At 28.5% G+C, this 24,935-nt stretch overlaps 6 protein-coding genes across 7 annotated transcripts; 4 read left to right on the top strand and 2 right to left on the bottom strand.

The window, feature by feature from the left end:
• The first annotated feature begins 440 nt into the window (after positions 1-440).
• LOC108551899 (uncharacterized) lies at positions 441-1,779 on the top strand. The gene is made up of 4 exons (XM_017906244.1): positions 441-506; positions 808-1,017; positions 1,183-1,401; positions 1,498-1,779. The coding sequence occupies exons 1-4, from the start codon at positions 441-443 to the stop codon at positions 1,777-1,779; spliced, it is 777 nt and encodes a 258-aa protein (XP_017761733.1).
• A 501-nt stretch (positions 1,780-2,280) lies between these two features.
• Positions 2,281-7,860, bottom strand: Vps8 (vacuolar protein sorting 8). Its single transcript, XM_017906284.1, has 15 exons — positions 7,762-7,860; positions 7,160-7,438; positions 6,781-7,074; positions 6,475-6,693; positions 6,224-6,400; positions 5,900-6,145; positions 5,681-5,821; positions 5,167-5,622; positions 4,318-5,063; positions 3,667-4,054; positions 3,419-3,586; positions 3,197-3,344; positions 2,834-3,074; positions 2,531-2,744; positions 2,281-2,431 (listed from the first exon to the last, which is right to left on the bottom strand). The coding sequence occupies exons 1-15, from the start codon at positions 7,840-7,842 to the stop codon at positions 2,333-2,335; spliced, it is 3,897 nt and encodes a 1,298-aa protein (XP_017761773.1). The 5' UTR covers positions 7,843-7,860; the 3' UTR covers positions 2,281-2,332.
• A 980-nt stretch (positions 7,861-8,840) lies between these two features.
• Positions 8,841-10,757, top strand: LOC108551955 (uncharacterized). Of its 2 annotated transcripts, none has more exons than XM_017906311.1 (3): positions 8,841-9,331; positions 9,926-10,114; positions 10,289-10,757. In XM_017906311.1, exons 1-3 carry the CDS (start codon positions 9,080-9,082, stop codon positions 10,469-10,471), a joined length of 624 nt encoding a protein of 207 aa, XP_017761800.1. In that variant the 5' UTR covers positions 8,841-9,079; the 3' UTR covers positions 10,472-10,757. The 2 variants fall into 2 exon arrangements, with proteins under 2 accessions (XP_017761800.1, XP_017761791.1); XM_017906302.1 differs by having other exon boundaries at positions 10,235-10,757.
• Positions 10,758-12,159: 1,402 nt separating this feature from the next.
• Nthl1 (Nth-like DNA glycosylase 1) lies at positions 12,160-13,385 on the top strand. The gene is made up of 2 exons (XM_017906337.1): positions 12,160-12,819; positions 12,984-13,385. The coding sequence occupies exons 1-2, from the start codon at positions 12,160-12,162 to the stop codon at positions 13,383-13,385; spliced, it is 1,062 nt and encodes a 353-aa protein (XP_017761826.1).
• Positions 13,386-13,461: 76 nt separating this feature from the next.
• On the bottom strand, positions 13,462-15,487 carry vito (nucleolar protein viriato). Its single transcript, XM_017906262.1, has 4 exons — positions 15,301-15,487; positions 14,185-14,363; positions 14,005-14,111; positions 13,462-13,949 (listed from the first exon to the last, which is right to left on the bottom strand). Exons 2-4 carry the CDS (start codon positions 14,292-14,294, stop codon positions 13,462-13,464), a joined length of 705 nt encoding a protein of 234 aa, XP_017761751.1. The 5' UTR covers positions 14,295-14,363; positions 15,301-15,487.
• Positions 15,488-15,496: 9 nt separating this feature from the next.
• Positions 15,497-24,933, top strand: Agps (alkyldihydroxyacetonephosphate synthase). Its single transcript, XM_017906250.1, has 6 exons — positions 15,497-15,645; positions 16,220-16,309; positions 19,905-20,185; positions 22,052-22,340; positions 23,137-23,446; positions 23,808-24,933. Exons 1-6 carry the CDS (start codon positions 15,557-15,559, stop codon positions 24,579-24,581), a joined length of 1,833 nt encoding a protein of 610 aa, XP_017761739.1. The 5' UTR covers positions 15,497-15,556; the 3' UTR covers positions 24,582-24,933.
• Positions 24,934-24,935: the final 2 nt, after the last annotated feature.

The following is a 24,935-nucleotide window of genomic DNA, read 5'->3' as shown; positions in this document are numbered from 1 at the left end:
TAATAATAATAATAATAATAATAATAATAATAATAATAATGATGGTCTTTGCACTGTACAAATTCATGTATCGTTTGAAGAATAAGGTTCAGAGTTCTATAAAATCAGTACATTTGATATTGTAAACGTATGTGATATCGCCCTGTACAGTGGTGAACAACAGTAAATACCAGATTTAATTTATGTATTAAGAATCACAAATAAAACGAAAATTGTCGTTTGTATAATATTCGAACTATCGATACGAACAGAGTGAAATAGAGGATAAAACCATAGAAACCAATTCATTTATATCATAAAGGGAAACAAAAGACTATCGCATTTTTGAGCGAAGCTAATGTAATCTGTAGACGCATATAATCTAATTTTATTTTTATCTTATATTCCTATAATTTATAAAAAGCTAATTCTTCATACTTCATCTACTTCGTCATTTTCAAATGGACTTTCTGATAAAAAAGGAGGAGCCCTCATATAGCGAACTTATAAAGACACTCGAAAGAAATGTGAGTAAACAATTTGACCCTTTCATGCTTGAAATGTATTCATATTAATTATTATCATTAGTTTTATTTAAATTGATGGCATAAAAATGTATATGAATATAAATGTATAATCTACTGATTTCGGAGTTGTATTTTTTAATTGCTTAGCATGAAAGAGTTAAACGATAAAACAAATTAACAGCCATAATTAGTGGATTTAAAAAAGATGGAAAAGTGCATTACTGTTTACTTGAAAAACTAATTTAAAAAATATGTAAATAAAGACGAGCAACACAACACAGCACTGTCAACATTTATTTAGGTAGCGATCTTAAGAATAGAAAATCACTATAATTTAAAAATCAGTTATGAATTGGATGTTAAGCTCACGTGGTTCCACGATATATCACGTGATCTCGCGGATAAACTTGATTCTTTATGGAAATTAGCTGAAACGCATCAGTCAACAAAAAATGAAATAAAACAATTTGCCGATCAAATTGCAAATTCATGGACTTCTGTAAATCGTCAGGTAATATTTGTTTATTATCGAAACATATTTTTTTTATTTTCTAAATAATGTTTTTTAATTTTTCATATGTCTCTAATTTAAATTTCGTATTACTTTTGCAAAATATTTATTTCATTTAAGAAATATATAAAGTTTGTAAAATAATTTAATTATATACATATATAGATTTACGAAAAGTATTCTAAAATTCGAATGGCTAGTCGAACATTACATGGAGTACCATTATCCTTATTACTGGATAAAATAAAAAAAGAAATTATTCTGTTGAAAGTGTCATTGCAAATTTATGAATCTATTTATAACCAAGAATATATACTAAAGGGATACAAATTAATTACTGAAAGTGAAGAACTTATAAGCAGCTTAGGAAAATGTGATAACAAGGTAAATAATTTACTTAATTTTTTACTAATATATAAATATTAATATTTAATATAAGATATAATTAATAAAACAATACAACATTTTTTCAAATTGCAGTTGCAACAATACTTATCTGTATCAAATATTACTCCACATCTTATAAAATTAAAATCTGCAATTGACAAATATGTAACCAATATTGAATTATTACCTACAAAAAAGTCACTTTTATATGACTTAAGTATTTTTTCATTAGTTGCAAAATTATTGACTGGTGAATTACTGGGTCATGAATTTATCGACTCTAATTATATTCTAATGGAAAATATGCCAAAAAAGCCAGTTTTTATTATTAAAAATGTCAAACGTAAATCAATTTATCCATGTTACTCAACATAGAAAATTTATATATGTACATAGCTGTAGGTTTGAAGGAAATGTTTAAAATGTTTTCAAAATAAAGCGTTATATTTAGGATAATACAGATAATTATAACAGCAAATAAGAATGAATGTATTTAATTAATTATCTTTATTTACTTAATGGCTGATATTTGGCAACGTGCTGCACATTGGGCAAATGGAATTTACATTGATAAAAGTATTCAAGTCCTTATCAATACTATACACAATATAGGTATATTAATTTACAATATACAAACATACAGTATTTGAATCATGCTAAGCAAAATATGATTGAAATATGGATATTCAAGAAATTGTGGATAACATAATATAATGAATAGTGTATTTTTCTATGTGTAAAAAGGGAGCCTCGCTAAAAACGATTATAATTTAACTTTTTATATAAAATATGACAACAGAATAATGTAGTGTTCATGGAATGAAAAATAAGAGATCCAATGTAATATACATGTATAACACAAAACAGTCATTTATATTAATACACACCATTAATAAGTGTGATATTAAATTTTTATAATCAGACTAGATTAAAAAATACCCTCAAGATCTGGTAAAGAAGTAGGTGGTGCAAGTCTTAGAGAAAGATTATTACGCATAAATTCCGGTGGTAAAATTTGTTTATGTTCCTACAAAATAACCAATTTTAATTGTAATATAAAAATGCATATAGTATCTTAATTTTATATAATACGTTTATTTGAAAACAAAATCAAAATGTTACTTACATGGAATGATTTTGTGATATGTGTAATATTAGTAACAATAGGTGCCCATCCTTTTGTGTTTAAACATTTATAACAAGATTTAGGTTCTCCTAAACATTCTGAGTGAAAACCATGTCCACAATTGAAAACTACTATATATTCTGCACATTGTGATAACAAATGTCTACATATTGGGCAAATTACTGATACCTTAGCGCAACCCTTTCTCGCGTCCCTAAAAGATAAAAATATTACAATTAAAGAATTATTAAATTTGTTAATATCATTTATAAAGATCAATTTCTTTTACTAATTATTTAATACCTAAGTGATTTTTTCAGTGCTTCATGAAGTTCCAAACTAACCAAACGTGCAGTAGTTTCAACTAAAGTTTGTTCATATCGAGAATGTGTAAGTACTCCAGATAATAACTGTCTTATATCACCTATCGTTCCACTTGTTGCCAATGGATGTTTTAATATTTGTTCTAGTACAGTTGATAATGCTGTTGTACCACTAAGGAATTCTAATGCAATCCTCAATAACTTTTTACTTAATTTTTCAACTGTAATTTAATATCAGTTAATATCTATTCTACGAATTTATATGGTCCATAATAAAAAATAGCAATTGAAAATTATTATGTGTAATTTGATGTTAAAATATTAACATCAAAGTACAACATACCTCTTTCATCATTACTATTTGAATGTGTTTGAAGTATGGTTTCCACAAATGGCATCCAATCTAAATTTCCTGCAGATCGTCTGCATATCCCCGCAAGTTGTATTGCACTATGAATTGATGCATTCTCTGATTCTTTATTCTGGCAATACTACAAATAAATTTTATTGAAGTCAAAAGTAATGATTGATATTGTTACGTTATTTTCATCCAATATATATTTACCAATCCCAAATTATTTTGAAATTCTTTTAAAAGAATATCAAATGCATCCTGATAATTTCCCAATTTTTCCAACATTACTGCTTCTGCATCTTTATGATTTGCTTTCTGAACTATTTGTAAAGCTTCATTTAATCTACAACCATGAAATCCTTGAATATGTTCAACAACCTAAATAGAAAAAAATAAATTATGGTAAAATTAATAAGTAATATATTTTATACCTTACTATATCATGAGGCATTACTAACATGATCTGGTTGTAATTCACACATTAATTCTAGATATTTTTCTAACATTTCAGGTGTAAGCTCTAAAGTAATATCTTCTTCTTTATATTGTACTATTTGATATAGAGCTTCTAATAATGTATATTGTAAGTTTACAGTATCCTCTAATTTTTGTAATATTTCAGCAACTTTATTTTGCAAATGTGTTGCTATCAATGTGGCAAATTGACTTGCATTTATTCCCACTAGAGCTTCTGCATTTGCCATTACAACTACTTGCAACGAATTTGAAGGAAGATGTTTTAACCAGACCCAAATATCATGATGTCTAGATGGATGCAATATCATACATTTACAAACTGCGATCCAATCTTCTCTAGCGCTGTATAGCATCTCCGCAACACGCATACTGTAACATTATATACTGCGATACAAGTTACTATGTATGATGCTATTAGTATTAATAATGCTATACATTTTCTCGGAATGTGATATTGAAAAATACACTATAACATTTTTTATTATAAATATATTCTATTAAGCTAATAAGGATATAATACACAATTTAAATTAAACAATGATATACATGTAATATAAATTTAAAAAACTGCTGTATTATTTTAATTTATAATATTTTTAACTTCATATATTTATATTTATGTATATACTTACAAATTAGCTCTTTCTGCCAAATTAAGTAAAGCATTATCTGATATATTACGCAATTTTTTTGATCGCAATAATCCCAATATTGCATTTTCTTTATCAGTCTTAAACTCTTTTGATGATCCCATACTTGAATCAGTACATAATATTTCTATCATTTTATTTAACATACTAGGTTCTAAATTAACAGTATTTTCTGCAACCTCATTAGCTACAAATATAAGAACTAAATTTCTTTGTTCGTCAGTAATGTAATCAGGATTTTTTGGACTTAATGGCGTGCTAGGCATAACAATATTTAATAGTATATCTATGAGTCTCTGTCGTTGTCTGAGGCCCATTTCAGATGTGAATTCTGGTTCCTGGAAGGCAATTGCTATCACGTCGAGGAATCCTTTTGCATCAAATTGTAGCAAAGCTCTTAGATATGGATATTGCCTTTCTGTGTCATTAGCCCAACTTGAATGCTGTGAAAGTAATGCCCTTAATACATCTGTTTTTGCTCTTTGAGACATACCCTCAGGAAGCTCATCCCTGGGAAAACCACGACCGGCAAGACAACAACTGGCATAGACCAAAAGTGCATTGCCAAGTTGTATACCATCTCGAGTTAACGAATCCTTCGAATTTGTTAATATACTTTGTAAGATCGGCACTAATTGATGAATTGGAGCAGTAAAATCACCTAATGCCGTCGTTTGAAGATGTATTAAAGCTTCCCAAAGACCTCGTTGTCGACATAGTGTTGTTACCTATGACATTTCAAAATACAAATATTTTTAAAATCAATTTTACTAAATTTTTTTTTATTCAATTCGATAAAAATATTAGGAAAATATAATTATTTTCACTTACTTGATGAATATCCAAACAATCAACATCTAATAACACTATAATTGCTTGAAGCGAGTCTACTTTTTCTTCTTGATCATAAAGGGTAACTAGTTGTTGAGCAATTAACGGTGGTAATCGCGGTCGTAGACTCCCATCTAATAAAGGACTTTCGAGAGCATGTAAATAACTTGCTTTTAGTCCTTTAGATTCCGAAATTGTATCCCATAATTTTCCAAATAATAAATCTGTATTTTCTAATTTTATACAATAATCTACACAAGTTGTAACTATTTCAAATTCTGTATTTTCGTCTGCGGCACAATAATTCAATTCTTCTATATAGTGACTCAAAACTCGACATACTTTATCATGAGCTATTTGTTTGCGACGTTGTTTTGAACCACGAAGACCAACAACCGCTTTCCCTTTGTCTTGATAAAAAGAAAATCCTAATGATAATGCTTCTGGAAATCTTTTCTGAAAGAATAAAAAATGTAACAAAGTAAAAAACATTATATGGTTTCAATATACAAACCTGTAATGTCAAGTGTCTTAATCGTTCTGTCCATGTTCGTATACAAACTACGTGTAAACTTTTGGTACCTAACAATAAAAGTTGAGTACCAAATGTTACTACAGTATTATAACATGCTCTTTCACCAGCCAATGCCATTGCCTATAGTTTTAAAGTATCAGAACAATATAATTATCAATTTTAAGTTAACAATTAGCTAATTAACAATTAAATTGATACCTTTGAAACATTTCCACCAGTGGACAGACCCTTAAAATGGCTAGATGCATATGAAATACCAACACGACTCATATCTAATGTTTCCAAGTTATCCTGTGCTCTTACATCTACTAAATGTAACCTTTCTTGAGTATCCAATACTGCTAATGACCTTGGATTTAACCATCGTAAGTTACTTATTGTATATGGAAGAGTCATTCTTCTTAAAGGAGATAATTTTACTCTAGAACCAGCTTCAGTACATACCTTAAAAAAACTTGATTAATATGAATTTGTTAAATTATCAAATTAATTGTCAAATTATATATTATATAAAATTTATACTTGATAAAAATAAACTACATCGTCTCTTGCAAGAGCCAGAACAGGATCAATTACACGAGCATCTGCTGCTTGTATAACAACAAGCTGCCAAGATAGTTGTGGTAATGCTATAGGTGCCCCAGATAAAGGATGAGTTAACACAACACGTATTCGTGGTCTTATGCATACTACTATTACCTACAAAGTTTAAATAATATAATATATATATATAAAGCAAATTTTTTAATTTTCTTTAATAATAGGTAAAGAACCTGTGATAATGTTGCCATTGCCACTAAGGTATAATTTTTCAAGGCATGTGATGGTAAATGATTTAATAACAAAGGTTCTAATGTACACACTTCACCCTTAGATCCACTAAATAAACACTTGCTATCACAGCCTCTTACTCCCATCACTCTTGTAAAATTTAATTCAAAAACAGATCCACCACTGTCACTACATAATGCTACCTTTGGAGAATCTGTGAACTATAGAGTGATATATTAATGTTTACTGTAAAAAAAATGCTAACAATATTATATATTAAATACTAAAATGGTACAAGCTGATCTCACTTTAACATGTAATACAGCTGTGTCAAGAGGATGAACATCAGTAAGTGTTCTTAATACTTTTCCATTAGAGCTATTAATCATCAGTATATGCCCTCTAGCAAAACCAGCTAGAATTCTGCTACCATCATGATTAAAACATAATGCAGACACAGATCCCTGGTGCCTTGCTTCTTGATCACACCATCTTAATGTCTGTGAAGAATCAAATCCTAATACCAAACCATGACTAGTACCAACTACTAACATATTTCCTCCAGCGGCAACTGCACTTGCTAAACCAGCATTTACTTTTTCCTATATAAATATAATATAATTGCAAAGAATTTATCATAAAATAGTTGTAAATATAGAATTCTATTAAAGAAAATATTTTTCTTACACTAGCTGATACAATTTGTGATGATATTCCTTTTAACATGACATGCCTTAAAATAGCGCCAGAAGATGTTGGTTGTGAAGTTTTGTTAAATTTATTTAAAGAGTTTAATGATAAATGACTTCCAACAATTGTTGTTTCACTACTTCCTAATTTTTTACGTGGTCTTAAAACAAAGTCATCATCTGTTTCAGATAACGATGCACAATCAGATTCTGTTAATATACTTTCTAAAGAAGGTAATTCTTCCACAGCTGGTATAGCATATTCTGTATTATCTAACTAAAATTATAAAATAGCATATAAACATCAATTATCTTAATAGAAGAATTTGATAATTTACCTAATAATATAATTAAATTTACTACACTTAAGTATAAGAAAAAAAAATGACAAAAGTAATTATATAATAAATGAAAAACAATCTAAAAATGTTTTAATATTAATAAAATAAAATTTTATTGCATTATTCTAACACTGCATAATATTTATTAACATAGTAAGAGAATAATTAGACAAGTGAGTTATGAGAACATAACCTTAAAATTAAAATCTTTATATAGCTCGTAGATTTCGACATTCTTATGGTAAATACAATTAATTACCTCTTCAATATCTAAATTAATAACCTCAGTTGCGAGGTATTCTTGAGATCCAGCATCTGACCCCAACCCATTTTCAGCCATTTTTTATCCCACCTGTCATTCCACAGCTGATACACGTAAATATAGCGGCCTCTTATTAAACTATAGCAGATACACAATGATAGAATCCACCCTATATCTATATTGCAAAACTCATGCATAGATATATATATATATATATATATTATTTAATCGATTATATATTTAGTAAACTTTAATAAAAAATTATATCATTTATTTCTAAATTTATCTTTAAAGGTCATAAAAAATCTTACATTTAAATACCATTTAAATCTACATGTAATAAGTTTTATTTTTCTTTTTAATACACAATTAATGATTACTTTAAGTATAAACTTTAACCTTTTGTAAAAAAATACTATCGAATGATTAAACATATTTAATATAATTAATGTATAATATATAATAAACAATATTAATATTTTAATTTCTAAAAAATTTAGAAATTGTAAAATATCAAAAATCAATTTTATAAAAATAATAATTTATACATTATATGTATATAATTATTATAAAGATTTTATTGATTATTGTTCATATTTCTCAATATTATATTCTATACACTACTGCAACGTTTAATAGAAATCTATCATACATAGAAATTACTTTTTATAATAAATATCATTAATTAATACATTATTAGATTTGCAATTAATATTGCAAACTTTATAAGAAGTGTATATAATGTCCCATAAGATTCTAAATTATTTTATCAACTAATGTGTTCTTGATATTAATTTGCAATTATTAAATATGCATATCATTTATTTCTTTCCATGTAACTGCTACATGGAATACGATTGTGGTGCCATCCAACGGCTATAGTTATCAGTAACTTCGACGAAAAAATTAGATTCGTTCTGTTGATATCATTCGTATAACTTTAATCCATGATATCTATGGTATCCGTAGTGGGTTTTTGATGCGTGACGTCTAAGTGTCTGTATGTACTACGTGCACATTGTATCTGCATTGCGAATATATATATATATACATATATATATGCGTATATAATAAAAAAATCATAAAAAATAAAAGTTGTAATGCATAAAGTAGAAGTTTAAAAATAATTACAAATATTAATCAGAAGCTGACACACTGACAACGAAGTAATACCACTTTGTACGTTGCATTGGGCAATACCATTTTTGCATATCTCTGATTAGTAGATTCAACTAAAAGTTTTACGTGTGATTAAAAAGTGCCCGTTTCTGGGCTCAGAAAAACCGCAAAAATTGCATACATTTCGCGAGAAGATATGCCAGATAGTGGTGCTGTTTATCAACCCACGACAGTAGGTTACACCTACGATAGCGGAGGTGACGGTGCTGGAGGTGGTGGCAGTTTAAGAAGTGGTTTCTGGAGAGTTATCTCAAGACATAAACTCAGCTCTAGAAAATGGTTCGAATGGGTATTACTCTCAGTTGCTTTATCATTTTTCATTGCTGGTTTAACGACAATGCTGGTCAGTTTTGTATCTGATGACACATCACAGGAAAATAAAATAGAGGTAACTAGAAATACTTGATAACCTTTTAGTACCATGATTTTTGCTACTTGAATATTTTAATTCTTAATAAATGACAATAGCATGACGTATATTTAACTAAAATAACGCTTTTCTATTATATTCGAAATAAATGCATCATAGATGCATTATATATATATATAGTATATATATAGTTTTATTTTAAGTAGCAGGTGTCTTGTTGATTTAATATTTAAAGACTGACAGCACTTTTTATTGTGTCGCAAAGCAGTTCTTATAGTTTCTGTTTTAGAAATATAATTTGTTTTGTATTAATTTTTCTTATTAAATAATGTTTCATAATAATAACAGTAACAAAATATTTATATTACAATTATATAAAATAATCATATTAATGACAAAATGAAATCGTATAATTTCCTTTATTTTTTATTTTTTTATTCCTTATTTTATGTCCTGCAAATTCATATAAAATTTGTAATATAACATAGGACAAAAAATAAAGGAAACTATTTTTGTATTTCCAAAGTATATTATTTTATGCATTAATTTTATAATTACGTATTTATATTGTGTAGCATATGAAATTAAATTAAAAAATAATTATACATAAAGGTAAATGAACATCCAACCACATCTGCAACAAGCATTGAAGAACATGTTGAAGATGCTGCAAAAAGTTCCATAGCATTAGGTGCTAGCATGATGTTAGTAGGGCTTCTGTTAGGCTTTGGTTGGGCTTGGCAACATTTCTTCCATCGTGGTAAATCTCCAAGAGGTGGAATGGTTGGAAGTAGTGGTCAGGTAGGCAAGATATTTTTAGTAGATGTATATTTTGTGTTTGGTTTTATTTACTGGAAGCCATCCATGTTCTGGCTCGTACGTTCGTTTCTTTATCTTATATACGCGTTGCTATGAGGAAAGATGTTGGGCGGTTTGAATCCATCGACTGACTTGCTGGTGGGTTCCACTTCGCAGTACGGGCCGGTACTTACGGAGCTGCCGAGTCAACTGAAGCTGAAGCAGACTAGTTCCCATGATACTCCAGCAATACCACTTTCTGATCAAGAAGAGGAAACACGTACTTTAATGCAGGATTCTACAATTCCTTCGGTTGTGTCTACTGGTCCTAATACCATTGCTAACCAGATTCCAGGTTGAGTACAAAGGTTAAATGCATCAATGTGTAGTAAGAACACATGATATGGACATTCTTTTAATTTCATGTAAATCAACCTGAATCATAGTTTTCGCCATTTTACAAATTATGTGATTTATTTACAAATAGAAGAATTATTCTTAATTTTTTTAGTAGTATTTTTTATTGATGTTGATTTTATAAATTTGTTTAAATTTATTTGCCTGAATTTAAAATCTAAGGAGTTATATTTCTGTAAATTATCAGCACAAATGTTAGCATAACATTATTTACAATATTTTCTCTTAAATTTTATCTTTTAATTTTTATCTATGCATTCCTCCACTCCGTCCATTGTCTTTAATAGTATGTTAGATAAACATTGAATCCAGATATTACAGATAAAAAAATTTAGAAGAATTTGTTTAAAATATAAGATAAGGTATTTTTCAAAATGTTATTTTCATTATTATTTAAATACACTGCATGTTTAATAGTAATATCATTATCAATTATTTGGATATGATGATAATTTATATTAGCACATTATTGGTCTAAAATGACCAGTAAATGCATGTATAGATAAATAATATTTTTTATTATTCTGTCCAGTTTAATATAATAGCAGCATTAAATGTGATTGACAATATTTGTAACAAACTATTTGCTCATCTGTATATGTATGGAAAAAAATGAGCTCTAACACGTGGTGGTATTAGTAAAATAAAGGGATATGTATATATTAGGATAACGTATATAAATTATAATACAAGGCAATCCCATTTCTTCAAATTAAATTGGAATGGGGTGATGTGGAGCAGTAAAAGGACTGCACAATTTTTGTTATATTACTTTATCTTTTTGTACTTATGTTATTTATAGTTAATACGTCTAATTACATACAATTTAGTTAGTATATACATGTATTACAATATAGATACATTTTTATAATATAGGTATTTTAACACTTTAATAAAGTTTTGGACTCTGTTTTACTAACTTTCGTATATCTATTGAGACTGGGTAACATTATGTATATATATATGATAATCTGTGGTCAAGGTGTTCAAATTATCAATTATAAATTTTAAATGATTATTAAAATATTTCTAAGTGATAATTTTTATTTATATATAATTTTATTTAATCTTGAAATTACATTTATAACAAAAGAATTATTTTTATTTAACTATTTTTTTATTACATTGAAAATATAATTATTGGCAAATAATATCATTTAAACTGAATTAAAATTTTAAATTTATAAATGTGGATATTTAAAACAAAGATATGAACAAATCTTAATCTCTGGATTCAATGCTATCATAGAATGAATATGCATTAACAATAATATTATTTTAATGATTTATGTAAAATCCATATTATATTAGTTAATGATTTATTCATTCATTTATGTAAGTATTCGTATTACATAAGGAAAATAAATAATTAAAAATTATGTATAGACCTATTTTATTCCACTTTTTTTATGTATGAAAATATAATATAAATTTGAATTTAATATATTTGCTTCATATTTAAGATATAATGATTTTGTCAAACTATTTGATTTGATATTTGAATGAAAATAATTATTGATGTGTATAAATAACTATTACTATTGTTATTTATATCATATATTTTTGTATTAATGCGCATGTGTAGATTAAAGATTAAAATTGTTATTGGGTTACAGAAACCGCGAAAGGTTATGTTGCCTTCGAATTTAACTATCGGTTACCGGTATGATATTTTTTCATTTGTTTCTAATAGAATTTTCGTAGGTAAATTGTCATATTATAACCTTCATAAAATGAATAAAAAGTTAAAGCTTGACATTCTTAGAACACCAAGGATTTTACGATCTGAAAATAAAAATGATTGTAAAGATATATCGTCGACATCAAAGTATTTTGACAATGAAGATCTTCCACCAAAAAAAACTGAGAAGAAAAAACGTACACCGATAAAAATAAAGTATGAAGAATTAAAAGATGCAACTGATTCAAAAGATAGTGAAGTTAAAGTTGAAAATTTACAAGATGAAATAATAAAGAAAGAAAGAAATATAAAAGATAAATGGGTACCTTCAAATTGGGAAACTGTTTTGGAAAATGTGAAGGAAATGCGAAAATATAAAACAGCACCAGTAGATGAAATGGGTTGTCACAAATGTACAGATCCAAAAGCTACTGCAAAAGTAGCTAGATATCAATCATTAATTGCATTAATGCTCAGTAGTCAGACCAAAGATCAAGTTACTCATGCAGCTATGCAGAGATTAATTGCTTATGGTGGTACTCCAGAAATAATAGCAGGTACTCCTGATCACGTTCTTGGAAAACTGATATATCCAGTTGGATTTTGGAAGGTATAACTTCTAATATTATAGTAATTATTTGAACTTGGTACTTTGATTTATCATTTAATTATTATATTTGACATATTAAGAGTATACTGTCATATTTTATTTTGTAAAGGAGATTAAGGATTTTTCAAACACTGTATAAAACTAAGGAAAATTTTATTTTTCAGAGAAAAGTAGAATATATTAAAAGGACAACAACAATATTAATTGATAAATATGATGGTGATATTCCTAAAACATTAAAAGAATTATGTCAGTTACCAGGAGTAGGGCCAAAAATGGGACATATATGTATGCAAATAGCATGGGGTGAAGTTTCTGGTATTGGTGTAGATACACATGTGCATCGCATTTGTAATAGATTGGGATGGGTAAAAAAAACAACTAAAACACCAGAAGATACAAGAATTGCAGTGGAAGAATGGCTTCCAAAAGAACTTTGGAGTCAGGTAAATTATTTACTTGTAGGGTTTGGACAAGAGATATGTTTACCAAGATTTCCCAAATGTAATGAATGTCTAAATAAAGATATATGCCCATTTAGTGCAAAGAGTGGTATGAAAAAATAGATATAATATTATAAAACTGCTTTTTTCTGAACTGTATTTATTTACAATATTTAAAAATGAAACTTTGAAAAAGAACTTAATGATTTAACTTCTTTCTTAATTTTCCACTATGTTTTTTAGCTTTTTCAACTCGTTTACGTTTCCTCATGCTTTCTTTCCTATTCTTCTGACGTTCTAATTTTTGTTTTTGCTGAAATACTTTACTTTTCTTAACTTGTTTCAATGCATTTCTTTTTATTGCTTTCTTAAAATCTTTCCCGCTTTTAATTTGTTTTTCTTCTACAGTTTCTTTTGAATTTTTAGTTTGTTTTTTTATATTTAAAGGCATTCCTACAATTTCCTCATCATTTTCAGAATTTTTAGCACTTTCTTCTATCTCATTACTTTCATTTTCTTCAATGCCTTTATTTTCACCAATTAGTGCATTCCCTTCTGCTAAGTCTGCAACATTTAATTCCAAAATACTGACAGTATGCCCTTCTGTTTCATATTCGTGTTGAGATAACAATTGTTGAATTTCAGGTATGTCTCGACTTGATAACAATTTTTTATAACGTTCTCGTGACTGTAAAAGTAAGATTTTGTTATTGTATCACAGTAAAATATATATGTATACTTTCCTCGGTTTTAATTCTTTTCCGTTCTTCTTTTAATCGTTGTTGCAAGTCTTCTTTGGCCTTTTGTTGTCTTTGCAATTTTCGTTTACGAAATCCTTTCAGAAATTCTCTGCATTTAAAGGAATAAAATATTCATATCGCTTATGATTTTTTACATTTCTGACTAATATCAATGTAATTACCGTCTTTTGTTCTCATCAAACACAAGAGTAATTTTTTTACGTTTCTTTGGTTGACTAGGTCTTCTATTTGTATTGAGTAACTTCGGTTGCATTTTTATACGTGGCGCCATGTATACGTGAGTGCAAATTACGTATAGGTTATATCAAGAGTAGATAAAAATTATAATTGTTTAGTTTTCCTATATAATATAAAAAACACAAATAATATGACAGATAATATAAAAATATCGGAGGAATATAATTTTTTTAAGTTTGTTATTTAATGTTCTACTAATTAAAAGAAATTATAATGTGATTATGTGATCTTGTTAATACAAATATCACAGAACTACTTTAAATATTAATACTTATATAAAAAAACTGTGCACAATTTCGAAATTTATGTAAAAGGTACTAATATTTCTTAATAAGACATAAAAGTTCAAATATGTATATAATAGTGAATTTTCAAACTTGTACATGTTTAATAACATTCGCCTGTTATATAAAGATTTCATCAAAGAAATTAAAATTTCCACAGATAGAAATACACATATACAATTATAACGTGTATTATAAACTATATAAGAAAATTCTCTTTAAACAGTTAACAATGTAAGAAAGATTGTGTTTCAGGTAAATGTTTTCACAACAAAAATTAAAGAGCAGCATTTACTTTTACTTAAAAAAAAAAAAAATGTATTGTACAAAACAAAACTTAGTACTTTTCGTTTAAGGTTTTCCGCATTTTAGTAATGTCTAAAATAATTTCTGTGTAAATTTCTATTATCTTCTATTTATTTACTTATGTTTCTAATATACAGGTTATAAATCAATTGTGTCAACGCACTTTATTATATTGAAATATGACTATAAATTGTATATTTTAAAATGTTTAATTACTTTTAATTATTTCAAATATTATTATACATATTTTGACTATACTTCTCACAATTATGCCAATTAGATACAAATGATACTCAACAAATAGTACTAATTTTATCAATTCTTCATATATAATATCTAATTGCGCATGCGTGTGAAATCCCTTTCATGAAAAGAATCCCTCAATCTAGTAAGACGTAACAGCATCAGATAACATGTGTGAAGAACGCTGAACGTGATGTGTTGGCTTACCACTAGTCAGTGAAAAGCGTTGGTTATTTATGCCAAGAATGTATTGGGTGTAAGTGATTGGTTCCTTTCACGAGGAGATCCGTCGGTAGGCGGGTAGTCATAGGGCGGGGGCTCTATTGATTTAAATTTGGTTTGCCGGTGCGCGTGTCAATAGTCAACACAGTGCCGCGAAGAGCGCGCGCTCAAGCATCTACGCTTTACTGGTCGTGTTGTGCGGATCGAAAGGTTAGGCCCTTCGCGGTGCAGTCAATAGGATATGTCGACTAATCCGAAAAATGAAACGAACGAGGATGTGGAGAATTTAAATGGACCCATCCGTTTCCAGAGTGTTGTGCCAAAAGAAAGGTCAGTTTTGTACCGGCAATTTTTGGTTCATGTCAGATCGTACGAATTCCAGTGTGCGCACCAGAGACAATATCGCGAAGAAGTGTCGCATGAGAGCGAGAACTCGGTTAAATTACTTGTAGCCACGCCTTGAAGCGAGTACTAGCTGACTCATCGGCAGATGTTACGAATCTAAAGCACCCCTCGTACTATTCGAGCATGAAAGAGAAAGAAATCGATCAATAACATTTTTTCATTGAATGAAAATTGTGATTTTTTACATGGATATCGTGATTTGTTTGTATAACAAGCAGTGGAAACATCGAAATAATCAATTTCTCTTGTTATTTTTACTATTACTTAGTATTTTTTTCGACAAAATCGATTCATTTACTGGGTACTTGCTTTCTGAGAGGCTAATGCTGTTTCTACCGATTGGTTGATCGATCAGTCACGTGGTGCGAGAAACGCGCGCGCCCAGGGTGTTACAAATATTTCTTTGCAATCTTTTTTACCTATTTTATATATCTTTGTTAACACTTTCCAAACGGTGATAAGTATGTGTCAAATAATTGAACTTTTTTAATGTTTAAAGGCAAAAATTATTGAAGTGGAATGGCTGGGGATATAAGGATTCTGAATTTCGTATGAATGAGAAATATATTATTGAATTCACTGGAAATAGGTAAGTTTTTTATTAATATTTATATCTCTATTCCTGCCTGATATTTTGCAAACATCATTGTAGCTGTTTTATGTAAAAGATGTATAAAATTTACGTAAAAATAAATTTACTTATTTCATGCACAGTTAAATAAATTTATTTGTTTTTTAATTTTTTATACATTTATTTGCTATTATATGATAAGTTGTGTAATAACATTTAGTATGAAAATAGTAAAAATGATATTTACTTATATATAAATATATAAAAGTAGGTTACTTAATTATTTTTCTAATATGGAATAATAATTATTTAATTTTTATCATAATCCGTTTCATTTAATCTATTCTAATTTTATACCAAATTAGAAAAAATATTATATAATTGCTTTTTACACGTATTTTATTTTTCATCACCAAAAATAGAGAAATATAGCGTTTTTGTACCATAAATTCCCCATGTTTTATAGATTTATATATTTTTTTAACTCCTCACACGATATTGACGATAATTAATTTTCAATCAGAAGTGAGCTCCATTTCTTTTTTCTTTTTTTTATGAATAGCGTGAAGATGTTCGTTTTAGTAAAAAATGTACAAGTTCAATTTTCTTGCATTTTTTAAATTGTACAGTAGTTCAGATTGAAGTGGAATGATAGTTTGTAAATTCAAAATGCACACATTTATGAATTATCTTCGCGAATCAAATAATATTTACGTATTTATCGTGCATTTTTATATTTCCATCCAAGGTATAATTAAAATATTTTAATACGAAACTTCATTTGGAAAATTTTTGCAATGAAATAATTGTACAGTTATTTAAAATAATTTTACTGTTATTGATTCATTTTAATTTTATTAGTAACAAATAATATGTAACACGATGCACAATATTATTATAAATTATGATCGTATTAATTACAAATGTTTCATATAAAAATTGTTCAATACGATATATTTATTTTCTCTGTTTTTAATCGCTTAATTATCAAATAGTTTGTGCTTATAGAATATGTTTTCTTCATTTTGTTATTTATTTAGTTTAATAATATGATTTTTCAAATATTTTAATCGTAATTTGTTTATTGAAAGGAGTAATTTTCGACTTTTAATTAATTCTTACCAAATTCATACTATCTCATGTTTGAAGAGGTAAGGTATGGTTACAGTTTGATAATGGAACTGCGATTAATTAGTCTTATTGTATAAGCCGATTAGGATACATAGAATCCAGTGATGTTTAAGCGATAACAGAACAAAAATTGTATTTAGTTTCGACTTCAGCAAGAGATTGCAAAGAATTTCTATTGCAAATATTTTCCAAAAACGAAACGTAAAATTAATCACATAAAATCACATAAAATTAACATGCAACAAGTGTGGCATAAAATTCGTTTTATTTCTCATTGTATTCAATTATTTTTAAAGATTCGTATAATAAATTCAACATTGTATTGTTCCATTCGTTTAAACAGAAGGTTCAAAAGAAGGTTCAATGAATATAATAATTAAAGCCGAATAAGATTTGCATAGAAATCTCTCATTTTCGAGTGAAAAGGAAAAAGTATGGGAATATATAAAGAATAATATTGAAAACATGTTTTTTAATACTTCGTTGCGATCATTTTCTAAAACCTATTAACTTAAAGGACGAAGTCTATCATCAATTAAAGACAAGACGAAAAATTGAAATTAACAATAATTTATACAATCGATAGTGTCTCGATTATTTAATAATTAATAAATTTATTTCTTTGAAGATGTTCAACAATTTCCTTTTTGATGAATTAAAAAATATTATTTTCCTATTACAAAGATTAAAAATAAATAAATAGCTGATCTAATATTAAAATATCATCTTCATAAAAATAAGATTTATAAAAATTTATAAAAATTTAAAAAGAAAACCACTCATATTTTCGACCAACGATTGATCCATATACTTCTACGTGTATTCCTCCTAATTTAATTTGCATTAATAAACCGACCATTCCGAGAAGTCGATAATTTAATTTATTGACGGTTAATTGCAAAACAGTTACTCAGTTTAATTAAAGAATTAGTAAGGAACGTCTGGTACGACGCGAAGAATGCGCGGGAACGGAAGGTTTCCATCTCGCAAGATTCTTCAATGACTCCAATTGATTATTACACGTATTGTCAAACCTTGTTCGATAATGAATGTTTGGAGCACATTTGCACGAGGTGTCGAGAGGTGCGCATACAAGAAATTCTACGTTTCTTGTATGTTTATCGACGACCTTTTGTACGTCGCAACGCTGTATCGATCATTATTCCATAAATTGATTCTAATGAGAGTAAACAAACGCACGTGGTTCGTGCAAAGTCGAAGTACAAATTACGTAGCTTCCTTTTTCATTTTTTCTCATGCACATCTTTGTCTAAGTGATTTTACAACGAATTGAAAATTACTATGTCAATAAAGAAAAGCACACTAAGTACTTTTTCAAATGGATTCCGATATACAATTCTTACTATAGCATATTTCTTGCAATATCGTCAAGTGTTAGGAAATAATATTTTTTGAAATATTACTCTTCAAAGTTAATTGCTCTATAATTAAACCCAATTAATATCCTTTTTTTATTAAAGAAATAATTTCTCTTTGAATTTATCTACCCTTATTCAAAACTATATTTTTTTCTTGGCAGTTTATTGATTTTCATTTAAGATATTTAGTGTCTTAATTCAATTTATTTCTGAAAATTGAACGAGTCATTTTATAAACATTAATTGCAATCAATTAATACATGTAACTATGTGATGAGATATCGCAAGGTGTAATTAATACCTTTGTAGATACATCATTTCCTTCACAATGACTTTTGACTTTTTATAAATGATTTTTATAAATGCAGTGACTGTTAAGTGCTAACGTGTGTCTCTCGACCTATAGAAAACACGTGACTAAGTTCACGAGAAACTACCATGATAAGATAGGCTGATTAGACACGTCTAAATGTAATACTTATGGGATAGTATTCGTGAAATTTTCTATTTTAACACATAGCTGTTAAATCTCTTAAGCCCACAGTATCATGGCAGTAAAATAAAACCAAAGAAAATTAAAAAAGAACGAGAAATATTTCGTACTATAATAAAAAAAAAAAAAAAAAAAATACATTATATACAGTAGATATATATATCAGATTTTATCTCATATATATTTCATTGTTATTTAAAAATTGTTTATTCAAAAATTCGATTTAAACTTAAGGCTTATCAATGATATACATTATTTTTAATATGTCGATATAAAAGTTGATTTAAATTTTAAAAAACTTTCTCATTATCGATAGGAATATTTAACAAGTAATTAATTTGGCAATAAAAAGTTAATTTGCATCGAATAATTCTATTTAAAAAGCCTTATCAACGGTATAAATTTATTTTTCATTTCTCTTTGTAAGTCAACAAGTTCTTATTTTTGTTACTTCGAGTCTTATTGCCAATTTTCATTACACTCTAGCTATTGTTACGTTATCGTAACAATAGCTATTATATTAATTGGTATAATGGTTATTTTATAATTATTTTTCTATAAAATAAGTATCGAACATGCCGAATATCACTAACAAATGGACTGCTTACAGGTATCCCATTGGCAACACGCAACTTCCATATTTCACACAATGGGTAAAGGATACCTTTGGCGTGGATCCGACCAAGAAGAACGTGTCTCAGTCCCTGCCAACGAGTCTACCAAAACCGATCATTTCGTCGGATCTATTGGATGCGATCCGAGAATTAAAGATCGAATATTCCTTGAAGGGTGTCGACCGGTTGGTTAGGGCACACGGGCATACGCTACGAGAAATTTATCTTCTCAAGCATGGATCGTTCGATCGAATACCGGATGTAGTACTCTGGCCGAGTGAGTAAACTTCCATTAATCATAGATTAACACTCTGAAATAATCCACGCGTGTTTACAGTATATACTTTATTGTACTTTGCTACGTATTTTTGTTTTTTATTTTTTTCTACGTTCAGTTTATTATTGTTAATATAATTTATCGCCATTAAGACTCTATTTTTAATGTATTTTCTTTTCTTCTTTTTTAATATCTACATATATTTTATACAATATGTTTTTACCGATAACTATGTAGAGCAACATTCGTCATACTTTGTTCACTTTACTGTACTTTTTAGAATTCATTATCATGTATTTTTTACTATTCGTTGTTTTACCATCGTTTATACATTATTTATAATTAAATGTTCCATTAAAGTCTACCGTATTTCCAATGTTGAAGAGTAGATAGGCATTTTCAGTTCCTTCTAACTAATTGTAAATGTAATGTATCGATTAGAATATCAGGTATGCAAACGACAGAATTCGCAAACCTTGGCTTAGTTACACTCTTTCCGTCCCAAATAACACGTTTTTGTGTTATGTCATGAGCTGCGGTTTGAACAAAAATGAGTTAAATTAAAGGAATACACGAATGCATGAAAATATACAGTGAACATTTATTTCATCCTGGTATGCTCTTTTCCTTTGGAATATCTTCATTTATTATGCGGTCTTCGTTTTTATTATCCCGATATTCGTATAATATCAATCACTTCGCCTCGGAAGTTATCTCTCATGAAATTGGAAACTTATGCAACATTGCAGTCCTATAAATTACAGACAGTATTCAAAATTGAATGCGACAAATTGTTTACTCGTTAATCAGCGTATAATAGTAAATATTAATGACAAAACACCGAAAGTTATTATATTTTAAACCTATTAAAAAATCTATTGCGCAAAATTTTATGTTATACCGAAAATATAATGAAAGTATTTCACAGAATTTCTGTTATTTACAAAATTAAAAGAAATATGTTGTTTAATTTAAACAACTGCAGTTTCCGTTTCTGTGGAATATATATTATTTCCATTGTTTAATTCGAGTCGATAATCACGTGAATTTTTTTTACTGCATAAAATGAGTCAGAGAGTAACTAACCATTTAATATAATTTAACGCTTCGTGTATATCAATATCCACATTGTATCTTAAAATGGGTCGATACTTAACCTTTTCCTTGCTTTACTTACTTGCAAGAGAATATATTCCCAGCTATGACTAATTTAGCTCCTCTATACCGATGCATAAGTCGGTAGACACATTTGTCGAGGCTCATTACGTAATCTAATATTGAATAAGTCTGTAGAATAAGAAATGTCTTGTGTCTTTTTAAATTCGCGATAGCAGTATCATTGTAATTCTAAACTTACATTATAGATGGAAAATAACTGCTCTTTTCATTGCAAAGAAATTTTTTGATAGTAATTTGCACTTTGCAAATATTATTGATATATATTATTTAAATAATATATGCAAATATATTATAATAATATATGTAAATATTATTTAATATATATATATATGTATATAAAGACTAAAATAATAGATACAAGGAAATGTATCATAAGTAAATATCTATGTTAGAAATCTTCAACCCTGTCAGATTTATTTTAGACTTATTTATAAAAAATTGTTTCAATATTGAGAAAAACGTGGAAAAATTATTCTTACATTACACGTAAATTTTGAACACCTTTCCATTACATTAAAATTTCATTATTCGTGTCTTCAGTTGGCTTGAATTTTCACTCGCCTCGAATTTGTCACGCGTGATAAAATATATCAAAGTATAATAAAAAAGAAAGAAAATAAATAAACATGAGGTCCCAGTAGAATCGAGATGCATCGTCCGATAATATCTGTATCTCTGCATTTCTAGAGTGCCACGAGGACGTTGTGAAAATAATTAAATTGTGTGCTCGATACGGATCAGTCTGTATTCCATTCGGAGGTGGAACGAGTGTAAGTGGTGCTGCCACTTGTCCGATGAACGAACAACGAACGATAATATTGCTGGACACCTCGCAAATGAATAGAATACTATGGATAGACAGGGAAAACTTAATTGCCTGTTGCGAGGCTGGTATTATCGGCCAGGACCTTGAAAAGCAACTCCGACTGCAAGGTCTGACTTCTGGTCACGAACCTGATTCTTACGAATTTTCTAGGTACACGATATTGTATTAAAACAGAAACTCCGTTTCTTCGATCGCAGAACACAGTTTTTCTTTGGTGAATCGATCTTGAATACAAGCACTTGTAGTTTTACGACATTTCTGGTACTCTTTAAAGAAGAGTGTATTGTATATACAGGAAAATTTATTGTAATATTTTTATTATCGTACTTTTTGTAGAGTGCCTTATTGCAAATAATTATTATAATCTTTTTCTTTCTTGATGAAACTTCAGTTACTCTCTTTCCAATGAAATTTATTTTCTATTACATATCAGATTTTTCTTGTTTAAAAGATGAATTGAAATTTTAATAATTTGTAAATTATCATTTTTTAAATAATGTTGTATAATGATTTTTTATTTAGATTTAACAATATTCGCATTTAATTTTTATATCTAATCATGTAGAGTAAAGAAGAAAAGTAGAGAGATACTCAACAGATATAGATCATGATGCTAAGTGAAATGTCGTTGAACTAACGGGTGGTTGTATTTTAGTATAATTGCATTTAGAAATAATTATTTTCTCTGCATAAGAAATACGACAAAAATATAGAATATTTTTTTTTTCTAAAAAACAGAATATTATTTCATAGAATATAAAGAATAGAATTCCTGGCACTTAAATTTCTTATGAACAATTTTTGTTGAAATTTTAATAATGACAATTATTTCGTTAAAATCATCCTGTATATAGACATATGGTAAAATGTAAATCACATAATTATTTATATACAAGGATTGCAAAACTACTAGCCGCATGATCGATTGTATTTCTTGAAAGAACAGTCTAGGTGGATGGGTTGCGACGAGGGCGAGTGGCATGAAAAAGAATCGATATGGGAACATTGAAGACCTAGTTGTACGAGTGAGGATGGTCACCGGTAGAACAGACGATCCAGAAATAACGCTTGAAAGGGGTATATTGGTTCCAAGAGCTTCTTGTGGTCCTGACTTTGACCATATGATTCTTGGTAGCGAAGGAACTTTAGGTGTCGTTACGGAAGTGGTACTGAAAGTCAGACCATTACCAAAAGTAGTCAAGTACGGTAGCATAGTTTTTCCAAATTTTCAAACCGGTGTCTCAGCGTTACATCAGGTAAATGTTCATTAATTTAATAGCAATATATCTCTAAATTTCATCATTTTGTTGCTGTTCTGTATCAATTACATACATTTTTCCAACTACATCTGTAACATATTCAACGTTAATTTTCATGCAATTTTTAAAATGATCGATGAACATATTTGGTTATATAAATTGTTACTGCTATTACGCTTCTGAATAATTCAAGTTAAAAAACGAGTAATATAGATATGGATTCAGTCTTGATTTAAATTTTCCACTTTCTTTTAATTTTTTGTAAAGATTAATACAAGATTTCAGTTGCTAAAAAAAAAAAAAATCGATTTAAATTAATATTGAAAAAATGTTATAACTTGATGTTTTTTATGAACAGGTAGCTAGAGAACGGTGTCAACCTGCTAGTATACGATTGATGGATAATGAACAGTTCCAATTTGGCCAAATGTTACGACCAGAACCTAGCTGGGGCGGTTTAATTCTACAAGGATTAAAACAAGCTTACATTACTAGAATAAAACGTTTCAAATGGGACCAAATATGTGTTGCCACTTTATTGTTTGAAGGTAGCTCACATACTGAGGTGGCAGCACAGGAACGAAAAATTTACGATATCGCGAAGCAACACAACGGTGTTCCAGCAGGAGAAACAAATGGTGAACGAGGTTACGTTCTAACATTCGTTATAGCGTATATTCGAGATCTGGGTCTCGAGTATTACGTTTTGTCTGAGTCTTTCGAGACATCCGTCTCTTGGAATCGTACCTTGTCGTTGTGTAGAAATGTGAAATCTCGTGTGATCAGGGAGTGTTATTCGCGTGGCATTGAACAATACTTTATTTCTTGTCGCGTCACACAGACTTACGACGCTGGCTGTTGTGTTTATTTCTACATGGCGTTCAATTACAAGAATCTTTCGGATCCCATACAAACGTACGAGAGTATCGAGCACATCGCACGGGAAGAAATTCTTGCAAACGGTGGTTCTTTGTCTCACCATCATGGTGTAGGAAAATTACGTTCCTGTTTTTACTCAGATGCAGTAGGCAAAGTGGGAGTGTCTCTTTATCGAGCAGCCAAAGCACACTTAGATCCCCTTAATATATTTGCAGCCGGAAACTTAGATTCGCAATGTGTATCAAAACTATGAAGTGAACAATAATGAAGCATTGTGATAGTTTGGGACTTGTATTGGGTATCATTTTGTACAGGAAAATAGTTTCTCTTGAGAGAAATTTGATAGGGAATAAAAACAGAAGGGAAAAAGACAATTGGCATTGCCATTTCTACCATTGATATGTGTGGTGATATAAAAAAATAGTGGTAAAGGAAGAGACTAGTATAATACAAATAAATGTGAACCATGGTGTCGTTTGGTACAAATACGAAATTGTAATTGTATCGACATTTTTATAAGTTATTATAAATAAACAAGACTCGCTTACTTATAGTACTTCATGGATATCATCTGCAACTTATCTATCTGAGTTTCTTTCTTTCATTT

This window comes from Eufriesea mexicana, unplaced genomic scaffold, assembly GCF_001483705.2.
Source record: "Eufriesea mexicana isolate 0111107269 unplaced genomic scaffold, ASM148370v2 scaffold4744748416, whole genome shotgun sequence".
NCBI classification, from domain to species: domain Eukaryota; kingdom Metazoa; phylum Arthropoda; class Insecta; order Hymenoptera; family Apidae; genus Eufriesea; species Eufriesea mexicana.
The sequence above is the reverse complement of the archived record's forward strand: the minus strand, read 5'-3'. Positions and strand labels throughout refer to the sequence as shown.